At 41.0% G+C, this 21,760-nt stretch overlaps 1 protein-coding gene across 1 annotated transcript; it reads right to left on the reverse strand.

Moving 5' to 3' along the window:
- Positions 1-345: 345 nt before the first annotated feature.
- Positions 346-14,189, reverse strand: LOC103051937 (uncharacterized). Its single transcript, XM_088141973.1, has 6 exons — positions 14,083-14,189; positions 13,687-13,997; positions 8,432-8,505; positions 8,011-8,134; positions 962-1,258; positions 346-447 (listed from the first exon to the last, which is right to left on the reverse strand). The coding sequence occupies exons 1-6, from the start codon at positions 14,120-14,122 to the stop codon at positions 346-348; spliced, it is 948 nt and encodes a 315-aa protein (XP_087998099.1). The 5' UTR covers positions 14,123-14,189.
- Positions 14,190-21,760: the final 7,571 nt, after the last annotated feature.

Below are 21,760 nucleotides of genomic sequence, written 5' to 3' on the forward strand. Positions count from 1 at the left end.
GCCATGAACTCCAGAGCTCCCTCAGACCCCACTCATAGAGAGGGCAGGTTGAAGTGCCCCAAGACCATCAGTGTGGAGAACTCCACTGCAAGCCCAGAAATGGTGTCAAGGACCTCAGGCAGGGAAGTTGCTGTGCTACAAGATGGCTGGTACAACAGCAGCAGCCCCAGTTGATCCCTAGAGCCCAAGTTAATGAAAGGGATCATTCAGATAATCACCATGCCTCTCCCCTGAACCGGGATCTTGGCTAATGCCACTCCTGAAACCAACTGGAGATAATTTCGAAAGGGCAACACCCCCTTCTGGATCCAGCCAGGTCTCGGTGATGCGTGTCAGGTTGGTCCTTTAATCAAGGATTAAATCACTGATGACGGCAGCCTGGTTAAAGACCGATCTGGCATTCGGAAACAGCAGCTGGAGGCCAGAACCTCTGAAGATCTGCTGACACTGAGGAGCAGGAATGTGGGATCAGAAATAAGGTTCTCGTTCTCTGGGAATGACTCACTCCCTGTCTCCCTCCTTATCTCCCCATGCCTGTCAGACCATAAGACTTTGGCCTGCCCCATCCCCTCAACAGCAGCCCCATCTCCACTATCCCAAGCCCCTCAGTTCCCAAGACCAGGAAGCACCTGCTGTCCTCACAGAACTGGAACTTAATATATGAAGGAAGAATTGTAGATAATTAATCCATTACAAATCCATGTAATGTTTGTTTGTTTGTTTTAACTTCCCAATTTATTGTAAAACCTTGAAATTTTCTTATCATCCCCTACCCAAGCTCAACACATTCCCCACTGCTAATTCCAAGATCAGCTCTGGGGTCCCACTTGCTATGATGGAAATGTATTGGCTGCTTCTCAGTTGAAAGACACAAATCCAACCTGCTGTGGCTGAATCAACTTAAAGAGCTGCTCTGAGAAACAGAAGGTTCTTGCCAGGATCCAGATTCACTTCCTCTCACTGTGGCTCTCGCACAGTAATAGAGTCCCGTGTCCTCTGGCTTCAGGTTGTCCATTTGCAGATAGAGTTGGCTTTTGGAATTGTCTCGGGAGATAGTGAAACGTCCCTTGACTTTATCCGAATAGCGAATAGTCGTTGAATCGGACTTTATATGTCCAACCCATTCCAGTCCTTTCCTTGGATACTGTCTCACCCAGTTGATCCAGTTGCTCCTGAAATCAAATCCAGAGGCTTGGCAGGAGAGACGGAGGGAGCCTCCAGGTCTTCTCACGTCCCCTCCAGACTCCACCAACTGGACCTCAGATTGGACACGTAAAAACAAAGGGTTTGTTCATGAGATCTCATGCATAGACGAACAGAAAAAAGAAAGGAAACTCTATATAGAGGAAAGGGTTACCTCTGAGGACTGCTAGTAAGGACACCAAGTTTAACCACAGGATCATTTTTGCTCCCTCTAATGAATGGACCGTGGGGGACGTGGCGGTGCAGCGGCTTAATGACGCTGAAAGTTGCCGGCCAGAAATGGTCAATACTTCAGCGGTTCGAGCCCAGCCTTCGCGTTAGCAGGGTGAGTTCCTGTTTCCTCCCTGGTTCCTATCAACCCAACAGTTTGAAAACTCACGTGAGTAGATAAATGGGTACTCTTACTCCAGTGGGAGGAAAAATGCTGGTGGCGCCTTGCAAAAGGAGACGGGAGCAGTTGCTGGTAGCGCAGAACCCGCGCACGCCCGAAAATGGTGCGAAGCAACGGAAACCCCGCCTCCTGCACTCACCAGCTGGGCTCTACTCTAGGAAGGAGGCAATGGCAAACCACTTCCGAAACACCTTGCCTTGAAAACTGCAAGGACTCATCCAAAGCAGTCACTGCAGAGCTAGTAACGACTGCGTGCAGATAAAAAAAAAAAAAATGAATGGACTTGACAAGAAAAGATTTGGGAAAGAGCACAGGCTTTGCATTGGCGGGTGTAGCCTGAACAGGGAAACCATGGGGCTCCTTTAAAGAGGAAATTGTGCTTTGATTTACATATTGCTTGGGATTAAAGAGCCTCCTCAGTGCACTGACTTACAGATTTCTTTGAACATCCATTTCATACATGATATTCAAATGATGTTCCAGTCCTAAGAAAACTCAAGATTGCCATGTGTTTTATTGTCAGTACAGAGGAGAAAGGTCCGGTTTACCCTGGAGTAAGTAAAGCAAGGTCTGAGAGAAGCTCCTCATTTCAAGAAAGGACCTTATGGTGAGAAAAAGAAATCTTGCACTGAAAATTCCTTAAATTGCCATGTTAGTGAGCGAACATAAAATGGATGGAACATCTGAGTTTGGAATGTTTGCTCCACAGTTGTTCCCTTCACCATGTTCTTTTGAAGAGACCCCAAACAACAATGCAGACCAAGGCATAAGACACAATTTTTGAGTCGCAATTTTGTATGCTCTTCTTATCTGTTGTTAGATGCCCAGAGTTGATTCAGCAAGATGGATAGCCATAAACAAGGAAATAATAATAGTGACAATTACAATACTAATGCTAATCCTAATAAAAATGTCCCCAATACATTCACCATGGACAGAGAAATACTGATAAATCATTTTGTATTTTCCAAAGAATTCAGTTTGTTCTATATTTAGCAAAGCACATCTGTTGTCAAGTCAGAAATGGCTTCATGATGAGGAATGTAACCTCCTGAGATGTTAAATTCTCTTGAGGTGTTTTCAGTGAACTATTATGGAAATAACAAATAAAGTTGCCTCCAAAATGAGACAATGTCTGTAGACCCTTCCTTTATTTCTCTAACCCTCCCCCACCCCACATACATTCATATATACCTACATATATATTTATTCAAAGCCATTCATTGTGACAACACTGCCCCCTGGTGTAAGACGAGAGGAGGGGAGGCATCTACTTAACTTTCCCAGGAGATGCCTGTTCTTCCCTCACCCTCCTTTTTCTCTAGGCAGACCGGCTAAGCAGGGTGGATCATTTCTCACAATCTGCTCTGTAATAGTTTTGTATTCTTTTCGTAAGATAATAATTCTTACCATTTCTTGTCCATCTTCCATCATTAATGTAAAAGGAATGAAAAAGGAGCAACAGGTAGAAATAATTAAACTGAGGAGTGTTGGCGATATTGAGAGAATGAAAAGAGATGGACTGCAAAAATCATATACAAAGGAAGAAATAAAGACAATGAAATCATATAACAATCTCTAATGAAATTTTAATTACCAAAAAAAAAAAAACTTTTCTAATTTATTCTACTGCCACTACAATTCCTTCTTGTCCCCCATCCTAGGGCTAACCAGGTTCTCCACTGCTTTCTCCAAAATCAGTCCTGGAGTCACACTTTCTCTACTGTGGATTTATCTGCTGTTTCTTAGTTATAAGATAAAAATTCAAACTTCTGTGACTGAATCATCTTGGAGAGCTGCTCAGAGGAAGAGAAGGTTCTTGCCTGGCTTCAGATTCACTTTCTTTCACTGTGTGTCTCGTACAGTGTCCTCTGGCTTCAAGTTGTTCATTTGCAAATAGAGTTGGCTTTTGGAATTGTCTCGGGAGATGATGAACTATCCATTCACTTTATCAGAATAGTGAATAATACTTGAGTCATTCTTTATATGTCCAACCCATTCCAGTCCTTTTCCTTGATACTGTCTCACCCAGTTCATCCAGTAGCTGCTGAAGGTGAATCCAGAGGCTTGGCAGGAAAGACGGAGGGAACCTCCCGGTCTTCTCACATCCCCTCCAGACTCCACCAACTGGACTTCAGATCGGATACCTAAAATGAAAGAAGTTTCAATGAGCTCTCCTGCAGAGAACAAGAAAAAAAGGAAAGAATTCTACAGGGAGGAAACAATTACCTCTAAGGACTGCTAGTAAGGAGACCAAGGTTATCCAGAGGTTCATTTTTGGCTCCCTCTAATGGATGGAAAGAATTGACAGGAGAGGATTTGGGAAACTGCACCACCTTTGTGTTGGTGTGTGTGGCCTGACAAGGGAAACCATCTGGCTCTTTTAAAGAGGAAATTGCTCCTTCATTTACATAGAGATTGGGATAAAAGAGCCTTTAAGGGCACTGATAGCATAGATTTTCTTGTACACAACTTCCATCTGTGATTTTCAAATCAAATTCTGGTCCTTATTAAAGTGAGGGCAGGATTTTTTTTTTCCTTCTGTGAGTTAATAGGAGAAAACCAGGTTTACTTTGGGGTAAGTAAAGCAAAGACTTTGAAAAGGTCAGTTGCCAAAAATAATTCAAGGTAACAGACAATAAACTTAGGGTTAATGCCTTCTCCAAGGAAACCTGTTAGAGACTGGATATAAAAAGGCTGGCACATCTGAGTTAGGAAGTTTGCTACAAGGTTGTTTCCTTAACATTTATATCTTTGTTTATTAATATTTATATTCTTCTGTGAGTTAATAGGAGAAAGCCAGGCTTACATTGTAGTAATTAAAACAAAGACTTGCCAAATTTCACCCCTTATTGGAGACTCCTGAGAATATCATGGATAGCCAAGAAAATAAACAAATGGATCATTGAAGAAATTAACCCAGAGGTCTTAAGGAACAAATGACCAGGGCCAAATTATCCTATTTTAAACACATTATGTGAAGATCCAGCTCTTTTGAGAAGGCTCCGATGCTGGGAAAGGTGGGCAGGGGAGAGGACAAGCAGCAGCAAGATGAACAGACTCAGTTTTGACAGCTCCGTGGGGTCAACCAGACAGGAATCACAACCAGATGACCTCATTCTACTTTATTCTAATGCTACATTGACAGAATCTTGCAAGTCTGAAAGTCCAATTCTCTCCCCCACCCCGTATCTTTTACAGCCTGAGAAATTGGGGAGGGTCTCTTCTGAAACTCTTGCCCCACCCACTATCCAGCTTCAGGCTATGCTGTCTGCACCATTCCCACATACCATTACAGTTACAGTGCTGATGTGATCACCACTAGGAGACCGGAAAGAAGAGATTGGAGTAGATTGTCATGGAGATAATCTATGGGGTCACTCGAATCAAAAATAACTTGATATCCCATAATCAATCAATCTCAATCCTTTTAGAATCTTCTTTACAGAGTCCATTTCTATTTACCTTACTCATTTCTGACCCCAAAACTTTTCCTCTGAATTAAAGCCATACTTTATGAAAATAAAGGAAATAAAGCAAGTAATTGTTAATTCATCATTTCAAATCTTGACAGTAAGACTGACAAGCACCCACCAAGAATTATTTAATAGATACGTTACAGACAGAAAGGGATGGCCCAGGCGATTTCAAAAGAAAAATATACAATATTTTTCTATAAATATGGTGAGTTGATGAAGGCAGAGTTCATGTGCTATAAATTATAGTGAGAGAATATCCAGGTCTTCTTAGCTCCCCCCCAGACTCCACCAACTGGACGTCACATTGTACATCGAGAAATATAGAGATATATAGAGATATATATAGAGATATATATAGATATAAATGTGTGTGTGTGTGTTTAAATGAGGTGTCCTGCATAGAAAAACAGAAAATAGAAAGACATTCTGTATAGAGGGCAGAATTAATTCTGATGATTGCTGCTAAGGACATCAATTTTAGCCATCTGATTATTTTTGCTCCCTCTAATGAATGGAGGGAACTGAAATAAGAGGATTTGGGAAAATGCACAAACTGTTTTGGTGGGTGTAGCCTGAAAAAGAAACCATGTGGCTCCTTTAAAGAGGAAGTTGTGCCCCAATTTATGTATTGTTTGGGATAAAAGAGCCCCTCACTGCATTGACCTGATAGGTTTCTTTGCACACAGCTGATCTACATGATTTTCCCATAACTTTCCAGGCCTATAGAAACTCTCCAGGCAGCCATGTTTCTTACTACTGTATGAAGCCATGGGAGAAAGGGCCAGTTTACTTTAGAGTTAGTAGAACAAGGGCTTGCAAAACATCAGAACTTCTGGAAAGTGATTCAAGATAACAAAGGATAACTGTGGGCTAACTCTTCTCTTTCTGTTTCCTTTTGATAGGAGAATAATTCTTCTCATTTCTTGTCCATCTTGTATCATTCAGTTGCAACAGATCACTATGGTTTTGATCAGTATGAGACTTGGTGGAAAGCAGAATTTTAACTTCAGTTATTTTCCATTATTTATTCAAAGTTTCTTCCACTTTTCCTCGATGAATTCCATCCCTACATGCAGTACCCTGCGGCTCTTTTAGGCATTTTCTATAGCTCAATTAAACCCAAAGTTGCATCTGACTATACATAGTCCTCAGGATATAAGAGGCCCTCGGTGCATTGATCTTCGCCATTTCCTATTGCAACAATGAGCAAATCCTAAAATCCATGGATATATTTTTCTTTATAGTTTAATAAAAGAAGAACAGATTTATAACAGAGGCAATAAAAGAAGTAATTGTGGATGTTCTCTTTCAAATCTTGAAACAAAAAGAGATAAGCACCCACCATTAATTATTTAATAGCCATGTTAAAGACAGAATGGGATGGCATCTTTGATTTCAAAAAAAGAACTATTAGAGACTTTTCTTTAAAGAGAGTGTGTTGATAAATCCATAATTCAAGCAATGTCAACTAAGCCGTTAAGAAGGATATACTAAACAAATAGTTGGGTGCCCGCAAGACACACAGTTAAAATCAAGAAATCAGTGAATAACCAGCATTCTCTCAGAGCACTGAGAAAAATAAATGTATCACTGGGCATTCTTCAAGTTGGAATAGAAACATAAAAGTCAAGGGACAATAGAAAACTGGGTAATATTTGCATAAAAGTGTCATTTTCTCCATTCATATTATCAATTTATTTGCAACAATTTTGACTTTCTTTGCAAGTCTTTATAAGAGTCGAGACAGTCCTGTTGAATTCTTAATACATAGGATAAAGAGCAAGTTTATTTGAGGAAATACAAATATTGCTATGGGACTGGAATTGCTGTTGCTAAGTGGCACAGTCATATAGTGCAATGTCTCATGACCACATCACTTAACAACAGCAATTCTGGCAGTCCTAGTTGCCATCAATAAGCGAGGACCATGTAGGTCATTAGGTGAGGACCTCACATGACCATGACTTCCAATTACTTGATGGCTTCCCCATTGAAATTTGCTTGTGGAAAGCTGGCAGGGAATGTCGGAATTCACGATCATGTGACCGTGGGGAATCTGCAGTAACTGGAACTCCGAGGACCCATTGAAAGTCCCCCTCATTCACTGCCGCCAGAAGTTTGAATGGTGGCTGAATGAGTGGTCATAACTGAGGACCCCCCGTACCTGAAATTATAATGTGAGACCATAGAATTTGTTTCATGTTTTTTGCTTTGAATTTGACTGTTAAGCAAAGAGGATGTGGGATCCCAGTCTTTCCCACGCTCTGAGGTCAGTGGGGAGGACAGCAGGTCAAGGCATCCCCTGGTTGATAGGGGGTGGGAGCAGGAAGTACCAGGCAGCCACCCCAAGGCAGGAGGACAGTTCAAAATATTCAGACTCAGACGGTTTCTTGGAGAAGATCTTTGCAATTGCCCATATTAGGCTCCCTTGGCTGAGCCCAGGTGAGGGGAGAGAGATTCAGGAATCAGTAGATCGAACATAAATTCAGGTCGAAGGAATAAAAAAGGAGGATACTGTAGAAAAGAATTAAATGTATGAATGTTGGTGATATTGAGAGAACAAAAGGTGATTGAACTGCATAATAATATATAAAGGAAGAATTGTAGGTAATGAATCTTTATATCTACCTCTAATGAAATATTCATTCATTCATTCATTCATTCATCCATTCATTCATTCATTCATTCATTCATTTTAAGCACCACAGTTTATTCTACTGCCCTGATATTCCCTTCATCTTTCCTAATAAACTGCTAACCAGGTTCCACGGTGCTTAATCCAAGATCAGCTCTGGCCTCCCACTTGCTATGATGTAGATTTACAGACTGCTTCTCATTCCAATTACACAAATTCAGCTTTCTGTGACTAAATCAACTTGGAGAGCTGCGGAGAGGAACTGAAGGTTTTTGCTTGGCTTGAGATTCGCTTCCTCTCACTGTGTCTCTCGCACAGTAATAGACTCCCGTGTCTTCTGCTTTCAGGTTGTCCATCTGCAGATTCAGCTGGCTGCGGGAATCATCCCTGGAGATGGTGAACCGTCCCTTGACTTTATCTGAGTACCTAATTGGAGATGAGGATCTACCTATGTCTGCAACCCATTCCAGTCCTTTCCTTGGTAACTGTCTCACCCAACCCATGTAATAGCTGCTGAAGGAGAATCCAGAGGCTTGGCAGGAGAGATGGAGAGACCCTCCAGGTCTTCTCACATCCCCTCCGGACTCCACCAATTGGACCTCAGATTGGACACCTAGAAAGAAAGGATTTTAATATTTTTATGAGCTCTTCTGTACACAAGAATAACAACAGCAACAAAAACAGCAACAAAAGAAGTAAATTCTACAGAAAGGGAAGAATTACCTCTCAGGACTGCTAAGAAGGACACCAAGTTTAGCCACAGGATCATTTTGGCTCCCTCTAATGAACGGAGGGAACTGACAGGAGAGGATTCAGGAAAGTGCAGGGACTTTGTATTGGTGGGTGGGGTCTGACAAGGGAAACCTTCTGGCTCCTTTAAAGGGGAAATTGCGCCCTGATTTACATAACGCTTGGGATAAAAGAGCCCCTCTTTTCATTAAGATTTCTGTGCTCCTAAGTTACATGGGTGATTTTCAAATCGCATTCCAGCCCAAAGGAAATTCAGGGCAGGCACTTTTTTCCTGTGAATTCACAGGAGAAAGGGTAGGTTTACTTTAGAGTAAGTAGAAATAGGACATGCAGAATTTCATCGCTTCTCAAAAAGATTCCAGGTAACAGAGAATAAGCGAGCATGAAGCCTTGTTTAATGGAACGCATTACAGACAGGATATAAAAAGACAAACTAATCTGATTCAGTTAGTTTGGTACACAATTCCTTACTTAACCTTTTTTGTTGTTTATTAGAAAACCCCAATGTGGTCATAAAGCCTTGAGGAACAATTTTTAAGCAGCATTGTCACATCCAGCCAACTCACAAAGGGATGCTCAAGGAAACCATCTTCTGACCATTCTCTCAGTCGAATGAGAAAGTTAAATAACTCCTTTTATATTCTCCAAAAATTTCAGTTTCTTCTAGATTTAAGAAAGCACATCTGTTTTAAACTCAGACGTGGCTTCACAGTGAGATTTATAGTCTCCTGAGATGCTGAATTCTTTCAAGATCCTTTGAGGAAGTTTGAAGGAAGTAACAGAAAATATCATCCACCTCGGAAAAGAGACCATATTTGCTTTTATTCCTCTGCCCCCATCTCTGCCCCCCCCCCATGGCCAAATGTGAGTGTAATGCCCCCTGGTGTAAGTGATGAGGAAGAGATGGAGTTTACTAATTCCCCAAGGAGTCTTTTGTTCTGGGAAGGGAAGTGAAACCAAGAAAAAACGAAGGATCCAGAGGATTTAGAAGGTCTAGTGAGGAATCCAAAGCTGCTGTTTTTTTGTTTGTTTGTTCTTTTCCTGATAGAAAATCAGTTTGAAAGAGTTAGTCTATGACTAGTTTTATTTTTTGTGGGTGCTGGCTTCCTGTTTTTTCCCCTTAAACTCAGGGCAAGTCACTTATGCCTTGGTCATTTCATGACTAGACTGTAAGGTTTTCTGCATTCGGCGCTGAACAGACCCTCACGAGGCACAGGCTCAGACGAAAGAGAGTTTATTCAGGCGCAATGCATAGCGGTTACAGACAAAGCCAGGATTGGCTTGGTGAGGCTCCTTACAGTCATTTAGGGTTCCCCCCTTGACCCGCAGTTACCCCTCAATTCCACCCCTTGCCCTTGCCCTGGGCTGCCCATCTGTTCGTGGAGATCTTCCTTCCCCTCGCCTTGATGGCAGATTCAGCTGGTTTCGATTGTGTATAATCTTCCTTTGTCTGTCTTGCCCTTGCTTTCCTGGGGCTTTTCTTATGGTGGTTGTTTTTATCTGGGTTTGATTGCCCACTGATTGGTGTGTTTCTGGCATATTGTAAGCCAGAGTTGCCTGGGGTGCCTGGCAAGCCGGCTGCTGTGTTGCCACTTCTAATTGCCCACCCCGTGCCAGTAGTCAACCTGTGGTTTCATTGCTTACTTGCCCTGATTACCTTTCGCCTGAGACCATGAAACTGACCAACAGCTCTTCGCTGCAGTGTGTGCTAGGCTGAATCTGATATAGACTACTGCACCATGATGTATGTGGGGCTGCCCTTGAACACCACGAGAAGCTTCAATTGGTCCAAAATGCAGCGGTGCCTACAGTGATTGGCTTGCCTCTGTACACCTAGGTGTTATCTCTGCTTCAGAGGCTGCACTGGTGTGCCAGCTTGATTCCAGGTGTGATTCATGCTGCTGGTCACAACCTATAAACCACAGATGTGTTTGTTCTTTTTTATCAATACTTTTTTATTGAAGATGCAAAAACAATAAAAGATAATACAAACTAAAAGGTAAAAGAAAAGAAAAATAGGAAAGAAAGAAAGAAAAAATACAGAGAAAAAATGGAAGAGAAAAGAAAGAGGAAAGAAAGAAAGAAAAAGAATAAGTAAAGAAGTGACTCCCAATCTTCTTTACATCAGGTACAAGCAAACCTGATGTCTCTCCACCTCCCTTAAATTTACATTGTATATTTCACTTGTTCCCATATTCCAATCCTTATTCATCCACAAATCCAAAAATTATAAACATTTCTGCCAATGTCAGCACAAACTCCATAAAGGGTTTCCAGAACTTTACACAAATATTTCTTATTTTAACTCTGATCAAACAAATCAACTTTATATTCTTTTGTTTTGCTCCATGTTCTGACATTCCAGATCCTTAATTTAACAATGAAGTGCTGTTGCAGGAATTGATCCCCATCCAATCGTTCTTTCCCCATCTAACACATTTTTCTAAGACTTTGATCTTCCACTGAAGATGCTGTGGAATGAAGAACTGGCAAGGAGACCAGCTCTTCTTAATTCCTCTCCAGACAAGGAGAGGACCTGATATTACCCACTAATGCTCCAGAGAGTTGCTCCTTGTGAGGAAACTGAAAATTTGATTTGCTCCTTGTGAGGAAAGTTACAAGCAGACTAAGAATCCAGATGAGTTTCAAATAAGATTTTCAAAATAGTTATAAGAATCCTTCCCATGGGGAGATGGTTTTGTTCTGAATTCTTAAAAAAAAAAAAAAAAATGAATTGAAGGGACTTTGTAGGTTGGACACTAGAGGGAACTAGTAGGAACTAGTAGGAACTAGTAGGAACTAGAATGGGCCTTCTCTGTGGTAGCCCCAGCTCTTTGGAACATTCTGCCCCCGGAGGTGCGATTAGCCCCCACACTCCTGGCCTTCCGAAGGGCCTTGAAGACCTGGTTCTGCTACCTGGCCTGGGGTGGGGTGGGAATACCTCAAGCATGGGGATGGCTAGCCCCATAGAGGCCTTCTGCCTTCAGCCTCAGATTTTTCATCCTCTTGGTCTTTCCTTCTTCTTTTTAGTAATGTTTTTAATTAAGGTTTTATGTATTTATATATTTTATGTTTTTAATGTTTGTTGTGAATTGCCCAGAGTTCCCCCTTTGGGGGGAGATGGGCGGTTGAAAAATTTAATAAATAAATAAATAAATAAATAAACTAAAGAATACAATTTAAGGAGAGGAAGTAGAGGTGTGTGGAGCAAAGGAATGTACACAAATGCAAAGCATTAAAAGAGAAGTCAGGAGCTACCTGTGAAATTTACACTGCCACAACTTTTTAGGAAAGAAAATGGTGGATGGAAATCCAAAAGAAGGGAGGGAAAGCGCTCCCTCAACTTCTTGGCAGCCCTCCTTGACACATCCAGCTCACCGCAATGTGTCACCATACTACAGCCATAACCTGGAATTAATGAACACATGATTAATCACTATGAATGACCAAGGGTGCATTTATTGTCATTTTGAATCAAACTGGGCACTGCAGCTCTCCACCAATTCAGAAAAGTGCTTCTAGGATCAATTCTTCAACCCCATATGGACAAGAATTGTTCTAAGAGCCACTGGAGTATAACACAATTTGGTTCAAAAATTGTGGTAAAGCAATGTTTCCTTATCCACAGTTTTGTTTTTTTAATATTTTAACTGTATATTATAAAAGATAAAATTAATAGAAAAATCAATCACAAAAATGGATTGAAACTTATCCATGGTGTCTGAAAGGAAGTAGAATACATTACATACCAACATGTCACTATGAGAAAAAAGAATGATTTGACTATGTATGTATGTGTGTGTGTAAATATATATATTTATGTGTGTATATACATACATACATACAAACATAGATACACAAACATAGATACATACATACAGAAATAAAGAGACTCATGCAGGAAAAAAAAAAGAAAAAAGAAAATTCTGTGTCCATATACTTGAGGTGGTTTTATACATATATGCTGTAATAGGTGGTGTTGGTTTTTTATGAGCATTTCAAATTCTGTCCTTTGTCTCAGTGTCCCCCCCCTGATTTTTAAGCTCCGATTTTTTTTTCCTTCCAGCAATTTGTAAGTAAATCAACAATGGTATGTTTCAGCCTTTGCTGAATCGTTTTTGCTGTGTCTTTAATAATTTTGTGGAGTCTGCGTGGAACATCTCTGAGCATATAATTACATTTTTCCCAGTTTGATTGCCTCCAAAAGGGAAAGCATTTAAAGGAGAAACTAAGGGTGAAATTGTTGGGCTCAATATTTTCCTTATAATGTTCAATTTTTTATCCAACTTTGTCTGATAGTGTCCACTTTACCAAGCAGACTAGAAACAAAACACGGCCAGATAAACTAATTCTAGTTTATTGTAAAGCTGCATTAACCAAATATTGCAAGTCCAAAAGTACAGTTCTCCTGCCGTCTCCTTTACAGCCCGATAATGTAGGGAGGGTCCCTCCTGAGCCTCTTCTTCCACCCACTATGCAGCTGCGGGCTGTGCTGTCTCTTATCCGAATGATCCCTGGCAGCATCTCTTCCCCCCATTTCCCAGGGTTTTTCCCACACACCAGACAATATGTCCTTCTCAGTTTTTACCCTCTCATGTATCCCAGTACCATGAATACCAGTTAGTGGAGAAGATGCCAGGTCAAGGCATCCCTTGATTGACAGATGATGCCAGCAGGAACTACCAGGCAGCTACCCGAAGGCAGGAAGACAGTCCAGAATATTCAGACCCAGAGGGCTTCTGGGAGAAGATCTTTGCAATTGCCAACATTAACCTCTCTTGGCTGTGCCCAGCTGAGGGGAAGGAGCTGGAGGATTAAGGGGATTGAGTGTAAAGTAATGTAGAAGGAATGAAAAAGGAGCAACGGAGAGAGTGTTGGCGATACTGAGAGAATGAAAGGAGATTGCATAATAATATACTGTATGAAGGAAGAATTTTAGGCAATGAACCACTATTTCTACCTCTCATTAAATCGTTATTATTTTTTTTAAACCCTACAGTTCATTCTACTGCCAAGGAATTTCCTTCTTCTCTCCCACCCAAATGCTAAACAGGTACCCCATGGCTTAATCGAAAATTAGATGTGGGCTTCCACTTGCTGTGATAGATATTTACAGGTTTCTTCTCATTCCAATTGCACAAATTCAACCTTCTGTGACTGAATCAACTTGAAGAGCTGCTCAGAGAAAGAGAAGGTTCTTGCTTGGCTTGAGATTAACTTCCTCTCACTGTGCTTCCTGCACAGTAATAGCGTCCCGTGTCCTCTGGCTTCAGGTTATTCATTTGCAAATAGAGTTGGCTCTTGGCATTGTCCCTGGAGATGGTGAAGCGTCCTTTGACTTTGTCTGAATAGAATTTTCCACTGGAATCAGTATATATGTGCGCAACCCATTCCAGTCCTTTCCCTGGATACTGTTTCACCCAGCTCATGCCATAGCTGCTGAAGGTGAATCCAGAGCCTTGGCAGGAGAGATGGAGGGAATCTCCAGGTCTTCTCACATCCCCTCCAGACTCCACCAACTGGACCTCAGATTGGATACCTAGAAAGAAAGATATTTTAATGAGGTCTCCAGCATACAAGAAACAAAAAAATGTGAGGAAATTCAACAGAAAGGAAAGAATTACCTCTCAAGATCACTAGTAAACACACCAAGGTTAGCCACATGATCACTTTTGCTCCCTCTAATGAATGTTGAGAATTGAGAGGAGAGGATTCAGGAAAGTGCACAAACTTTGTGTTGGTGGGTGTAGCCTATCACGGGAAACCAACTGGCTCCTTTAAACAGGAAATGATGCCCTGATTTACATACTGTTTGGGATAAAAGAGCCTTTAAGGGCATTGATGACATAGATTTCCTTGCAGACATCATATACGTTTGATTTTTACATAAATTTGCAGTACTAAGAACAGCCAACTCAGGTTTTAGTTTTTCTCCTCCTTCCTTCCTTCGTTCCTTCCTCCCTCCCTCCCTTCCTTCTTTTCTCTGATGACATAGGATTACAGCAGGTTTACATTAGCATAATTAAAACAAACACTTGCAAACTTTCACCACTTCTCAAAAGTGATTCAAGGTATCAGAGAAAAAATCTGGGCAACGACTTTTTGAAAAAGACATGTTAGAGATAGAACATGAAAGGAACAGCACATCTGAGATCAGGACATTTTCTCCACCATTGTTCCCCTGACCATGTTCTTTTGAAGGAACCCAGAACAAGTGAACAGAGACCAAACCATGAGGCACAGTTTGTCAGTCTCAGTTGGAATTACACTTACATATCCAAGTCACAAAGTCGGAATGAAAGAAATCACAGGCAACGCAGAAATAGCTGGACCCTCTGGTGTCTATTTTGTTTCTCACTTTGGTTTTTACCTTGGCAGTTGTATGGATTTATGTACTAGTTGCTTTTTGGTGGCTATTTTGAGTGGTGTTAACTGCCCAGAGTTGATTCTGCAAGATGGGCAGCCGTACACATTTAAATAATAATACTAATACTTCTAAGAAGAATGCTAGCATGTACACTCTCTCTGTGGACTGAGAAGTACTTTTGAATCACATTGTATTCTTCCAAAAATTCAGTTTGCTCTGTATTTAGCAATGCACATCTGTTGTCAACTCAGACATGGCTTCATGGTAAGGGTTGTAGCCAGTTGAGATGTGAAATTTTCTTGAGATCTTTTCAGCGAACTTTTGAGACCATCAAAAGGAGACAATGTCTATAGATGCTTGATTTATTTCCCCACCCCACCCTCATCCCGTGCATAGGCAATGCAATTAATGTGACCACACTGCCCCCTGCTATAGAAGGTGAGGATGACGGGTATCTACCTTGTTCTCCAGGATGGCAAATGAGGCTGAGAAGAAATGAATGATCTTCAGGAGATCTAAAGCAGGTCTAGAGAGAAATCTAAAGCTGCTGTTTTATTACCTGACTGGAAATTCCTTTTCAAGTGTTACTCTTCAACAGATTGTATTTTCTGGGTTGGGGGATTTTTGCACACCTCCAACCAAAAGAGGCTCTTCTGGCCAGATTGAGGCCAGGCTGGGCTGTTCTTCCTTCATCCTAGGTTTAGTCTCAGCAGACAGGGTTAGATGGGTTTGCGATTTATCAAAATCTACTCACTGACCATATCTCAAAGACAGTAAAGCTACCATGCTGACCTAGTCAGAAGGGATAAATAATCAGAAGGTCACCCAGAGGGGTTTATCAAAGACCTTCCAAGGTCATGTGATAATTCACACAGTGTTTGGCTTTTCCTTTGTCTGGACTTTGAAATGTAATAGTCCAAAGAGTTATTGGCTGTGGTTCTGCTTTTGTTCAGGACTGCTCAGAAAGCTGCCAATGGTTTCCTGGGATCCCGGTGTACACTATAGTTGTGTGGGTGCTTAATAAATGTTTGTTGTATCTTCAAGTGACTTAGTTGCTTTAGGTGAGCCAGGTTTTGGCCACAATGGTTTGGAGCCATTTTGCAAATGAGAAGGATAAGAGGGGGGGAAGTAAATCCCTTGCAGCTCCTGGCACTTACTCAGGGTTGTGCTTTTTGCCCCTGCCTTTTTCCACTATGGCCCTGAACCCCTTTTGAAGATACACTTGGAGGGATTTTAATTTGGCCAGGGAATGAGTGAATGAATGAATGAATGAATGAATGAGTGAATGAATGAATGAATGAATGAATGAATGAATGAATGAATATGTGGACCATGAGAGATTCTGCAAAGTTGAACCCAGGGTAGGTGTAGTTTGGAACTTGAGGGCTGACCCTGTGACAGGGGATGGGTAACGGGCCATGTACTTGTTTCGAATTATGATGGCTGACTCAGCAAAGGTGAGTAACGGGCTATTGTAAGTCAATGGGAGTATATGTAACCCATGAGTTTTCTTTTTGTAAACATTTGTATATATTTGGGTGTGTATTTCTCAAGGGAAGTGGGTGATACGCTGCTTGCTTAGTTTCAGCATGTTTGCTTGTGTGGGTACTTGGAAGTTTCTGTTAATGTCACCTTTGCAGTCAAGAAACTAAGGGGGATCCCTTCTTAGATGTTTGCTGTGGCTCCATTCCGACTGTGGGCTCAGCTGCCTCTTATCTGACCATTGTCCTTGGTGTGGCTCTTCCCCTGTCTCCGAAGGTCATTCCCACAGACCATTACACCCTTCCACTGACTGTTACCCAAAGGCACGAAAACAATCCAAAGTATGCAGACCTCGAGGGCTTCTGGGAGAAGATCTTTGCAATTGCTGAAATTAGGCTTCCTTGGCTATGCCCAGCTGAGAGGAAGGAACTGCAGGATTAAGGGGATTCCATGTAAAGTAATGTAGAAGGAATGAAAAAGGAGCAACGTAGAGAGTGTTGGTGATATTGAGAGAATGAAAGGGGATTGGATAATAATATGTGAAGGAAGAATTTTAGTTAATGAACCACTATTTCTCCTCTAAAGAAGAAATATATATATATATAAAACACTGCAGTAGTTTATTCTACTCTAAATATATATATAAAACACTGCAGTTTATTCTACTGCCAAGGACTTTCCTTCTTCTCTCCCACCCAAATGCTAAACAGGTACCCCATGGTTTAATCGAAAATTAAATGTGGGCTCCCACTTGCTGTGATAGATATTTACAGGCTGCTTCTCATTCCAGTTGCACAAATTCAACCTTCTGTGACAGGATGCACTTGAAGGGCTGCTTAGAGGAAAAGAAGGTTCTTGCTTGGCTTGAGATTTGCTTCCTCTCACTGTGTCTCCTGCACAGTAATAGAGTCCTGAGTCCTCTGGCTTCAAGTTGTTCATTTGCAAATAGAGTTGGCTCTTGGCATTGTCCCTGGAGATGGTGAAGCACCCTTTGACTTTGTCTGAGTAGTATTTATTACTGGAATCATACCATATGACTGCCACCCATTCCAGTCCTTTCCCAGGATACTGTCTCACCCAGCTCATGTGGTAGCTGCTGAAGGTGAATCCAGAGCCTTGGCAGGAGAGACGGAGGGAATCTCCAGGTCTTCTCACATCCCCTCCAGACTCCACTAACTGAACCTCTGACTGGAGACCTAGAAAGAAATGTGTTTCAATCATCTCTCTTGTATACAAGAATTAAAATGAAAAGAACCAGTACATTTAGGAAATAATTACCTCTGAGGACTGCTAGTAAGGACATCAGGTATAGCCACAGGATCATTTTTGCTCCCTCAAATGAATGGAGGGAATTGGCAGGAGACAATTCAGTAAAGTGCCCAAACTTTGTCTTGGTGAGTGTAGCCTGAGAAGGGACACCATGGGGCTCCTTTAAAGAGGAAATTGTGCTCTGATTTACATATTGCTTGGGATAAAAGAGTCCCTCAATGCATTAACTTACACAAGAAGCAACAGGTAGAAATAATTAAACTGAGGAATGTTGGTGATATTGAGTTAATTGGAGCAGGTTTACTTTGGAATAAGTAAAACAAAGATTTGAAAATGTCACCAGTTGTCAAAAATAATTCAAGGTAATAGACAATAAACTTAAGGTTAACGCCTTCTCTAAGGAAACCCGTTAGAGATTGGATATAAAAGGCTGGCACATCTGAGTTAGGAAGTTTGCTACAAGGTTGTTTCCTTAACATTTGTTTGTTTGTTTATTTATATTTATATTCTTCTGTGAGTTAATAGGAGAAATCCAGGTTTACATTGTAGTAATTAAAGCAGAGACTTGCCAAATTTCACCTCTTATTAAAGACTCCTGAGAATACCATGGACAGACAAGAAAATAAACAAATGGATCATTGAAGAAATTAACCCAGAGGTCCTAAGGAACAAATGACCAGGCCCAAATTATCCTATTTTAAACACATTATGTGAAGATCCAGCTCTTTTGAGAAGGCTCTAATGCTGGGAAAGGTGTGGGGAGGGGGCGGGGGGGGAGAGGACAAGCAGCAGCAAGATGAATGGACCCAGTTATGACAGCCTTGCAGGGTCAACCAGACAGGAATCACAACCAGATGAGCTCATTCTACTTTATTCTAATGCTACATTGACAGAATCTTGCAAGTCTGAAAGTCCAATTCTCTCCCCCACCCCGTATCTTTTACAGCCTGAGAAATTGGGGAGGGTCTCTTCTGAAACTCTTGCCCCACCCATGATCCAGCTGCAGGCTATGCTATCTGCACCATTCCCACACACCATTACAGTTACAGTGCTGATTTGATCACCACTGGGAGACCTGAAAGAAGAGGTTGGTGTAGATTGGCATAATCAATCTATGGGGCACTGGGAATCAAAAATAACTTGATATTACATAATCAATCTCTATCCTTTTATAATCCTCTTTATAGAGTCCTGTTAGGATTTTCTCATGGGAAGAAATGCATCTCGCTATCTTCAAACAATATGTTTTGACTACAAAAACAGGCCATCTGCAGTTATTATTGTTAGTTTGCACGTACAGTGGTATCTCTACTTACGAACTTAATCCATTCCGTGACTCTGATCGCAAGTCGAGTTGGTCACAAGTCAAAGTAAATTTTCCCATAAGGTTCAATGTAATTACCATTAATCCGTTCCGGCATCCGCGGACCACGCATCAGGGACGGAAAAATGGCTGCGGACCATGTGGAACGGGCGGAAAAACGGCCACGGACCATGTGGAATGGGCGGAAAAATGGCCGCGGACCACATGGAATGGGTGGAAAATGGCTGCGGACCACGTGGCACGTGCGGAAATATGGCCGCGGACTACGTGGAATGGGCGGAAAATGGCGGCAGATCTGGTTCATAAGTCGAGGCGAGTTCGTAAGTACAGGTAAATTTTTGGGGCCGGAGCTGGTCGTATCTCGAAATTTTTGTAAGTAGGGGCATTCGTAAGTAGAGGTACCACTGTATACTGCTATTTACTGCCACCTATTGGTGTTTGTATGCTAGTTACCCAAGGGGAGGTGCATAGTGTCAATAAAGTGTGGGTGAGTACATGTCTCACTGCTCAGTAGGATGTTAGCCATCATGTAATCAGTTTTATAGGTTATGTAGTAGTAACTAATAACCAAGTAGTATACATCTTCTTTGAGAGCTTTTGGCTAGAGACTTTGTTAAACTTGTGTCGTGGATAAGTCTTGGATGCCACATATAAGAGAAGAAGTGATTTTTTTCTATGTTTTGCATAAAACTTGTATTTTATGTAGTTTTTATTTTTCTCAATAAACAACCAGATATATTTTATATTTTCTGGCTGGATTTCTTTGGAGAACAAGATAAGGACATTGCATTCTTTAAATCTCTCTAATGCTGGTGTGTATTTTTAGCATGAACTGTGATTATAGCTGCACTCTGCATAACAAGTCCATTCCTATTTACCTTGCTCATTTCTGACCACAAAACCTTTACTCTGAGTTAAAGCCATACTTTGTGGAAATGAAGGAAATAAAGCAAGTAATTGTTAATGTGTCATTTCAAATCTTGACAGTAAGATTGAAAAGCACCCACCAATAATTATTTAATAGCTACGATATAGACAGAATGGGATGGCCTAGGTGATTTCAAAAGAAAAAATATGCGATATTTTTCTATAAATATGGTGAGTTGATGAATTCAGAGTTCATGTGCTATTGATTATAGAGACTGAGAGAATATCCAGGTCTTCTCAGATCCCCTCCAGACTCCACCAACTGGACATCACATTGGAAACCTGGAAATATATATATTTTTTAAATGAGATCTCCTGCATAGAAAAACAGAAAATGGAGAGACACTCTCTATGGAGGGCAGAATTTTCTCTGAGGATTGCTACTAAGGATATCGGTTTTAGCCATAGGATCATTTTTGCTCCCTCTAGTGAATGGAGGGAATTGACAGTAGAGGATTTGGGAAAATGCACAAACTTTGTGTTGGTGGATGTAGCCTGAAAATGGAAACCATGGAGCTCCTTTAAAGAGGAAATGGTGCCTCAATTTACATATCTGTTGGTATAAAAGAGCCCCTCAGTGTATTGACCTGATAGGTTTCTTTGCACACAGCTGATTTACATCATTTTCCAATAATGTTCCAGTCCTAGGGAAACTCTCAAGACAGGCATGTTTCTCACTATTCTATGAGGACATAAGAGAAAGGGCTGGTTTACTTTCAAAGGCTTGCAAGGGCTTGCAAAATGTCAGCACTTCTGGAAAGCAATTCAAGGTAACGAAGGATAACCGTGGGCTAACTCTTCTCTTTCTGTTTCCTTTTGATAAGGAATAATTCTTCTCATTTCTTGTCCATCTTGTATCATTCAGTTACAATGGATCACTATGGTTTCGATCAGCATGAGACTAGGAGAAAAGCAGAATTTTATCTTCAGTTATTTTTCATTATATATTCAAAGTTTATTCTACTTTGCCTGGATGAATTTCATCTCCCTGGGACCTATTTAGCCATTTTCTATGGCTCAATTAAACCCAAAGTTGGATCTGACAATACATAGTGCTCAGGATATAAGAAGCAACTGGTGCATTGACCTTCCCCATTTCCTTTTGAGACAATGAGCAAATCCTAAAATCCATGGATATAGTATTCTTAATTGTTAAATAAATGAAGTGCAGATTCACAGCAAAGGAAATAAAAATTGTGCATGTTCTATTTCAAATTTTGAAATAAAAATAGATAAGCACCCCACAAGAATTATTTAATAGCTACTGTATGTTAAAGACAGAATGGGATGGCATATTTGATTTAAAAACAAGAACTAAGAGAGACTTTTCTTTAACTAGGGTGTGTTGATAAATCCACAATTCAGGCAATGTAGGCTAAGCAGTTAAGAAGGATATGCAAAACACAATAGTTGGGTGCCCGCAAGACACATAGTCAAAATCAAGAAATCCATGAATAACCAGCATTCTCTCAGTGGACTGAGAAAGATGAATGTATCATCGGGAATTCTTCAAGTTGGAATAGAATTGTATAAGTCAAGGGACAATAGAAAATTGGATAATATTTGCATAAAAGAGTCACTCTCTCCATTCATATTATCAATTTCTTTGCAACAATTTTGAGATTATGTGCAAGGCTTTATCGGAGTGAAGAAAGACCTCTTGAATTCTTAATACATAAAGAGCAGGTTTATATTTGAGGAAATACAGATCTTGCTATGCAATATGAAAATTGTGGTGCTCCTTTTCCTGAGTCGCATACAGGTAGTCCTCGGGTTACAATGTCAGTCGGGACTGGAATTGCTGTTGCTAAGTGACCATATAGCACTATGCCACATAGTGACAAAAGACTGTGTCGCTTAACAACGGCAGTTCTGACAGTCCTAGTTGCTATCAATAAGTGAGGACAATGCTGGTCATTCAGTGAGGACTTGG

Source organism: Python bivittatus, unplaced genomic scaffold (genome assembly GCF_059951505.1).
Source record: "Python bivittatus isolate LINGU-HERP-01145 unplaced genomic scaffold, Pbiv_v1 ctg000420_np1212, whole genome shotgun sequence".
Taxonomy (NCBI): domain Eukaryota; kingdom Metazoa; phylum Chordata; class Lepidosauria; order Squamata; family Pythonidae; genus Python; species Python bivittatus.

What these genes read in the sequence shown, in the direction of transcription:
- LOC103051937 (XM_088141973.1), bottom strand. Translation starts at nt 14,122, where the DNA reads ATGTGGCTAACCTTGGTGTGTTTACTAGTGATCTTGAGAG. An exon ending in ATTACTGTGCAGGAAGCACA is followed by an intron (nt 8,506 to 13,686) that starts GTGAGAGGAAGT and finishes CTCTCCTGTCAG; the next exon opens with TTCCCTCCGTTCATTAGAGG. An exon ending in ATTACTGTGCGAGAGCCACA is followed by an intron (nt 448 to 961) that starts GTGAGAGGAAGT and finishes CCTGCTCCTCAG; the next exon opens with TGTCAGCAGATCTTCAGAGG.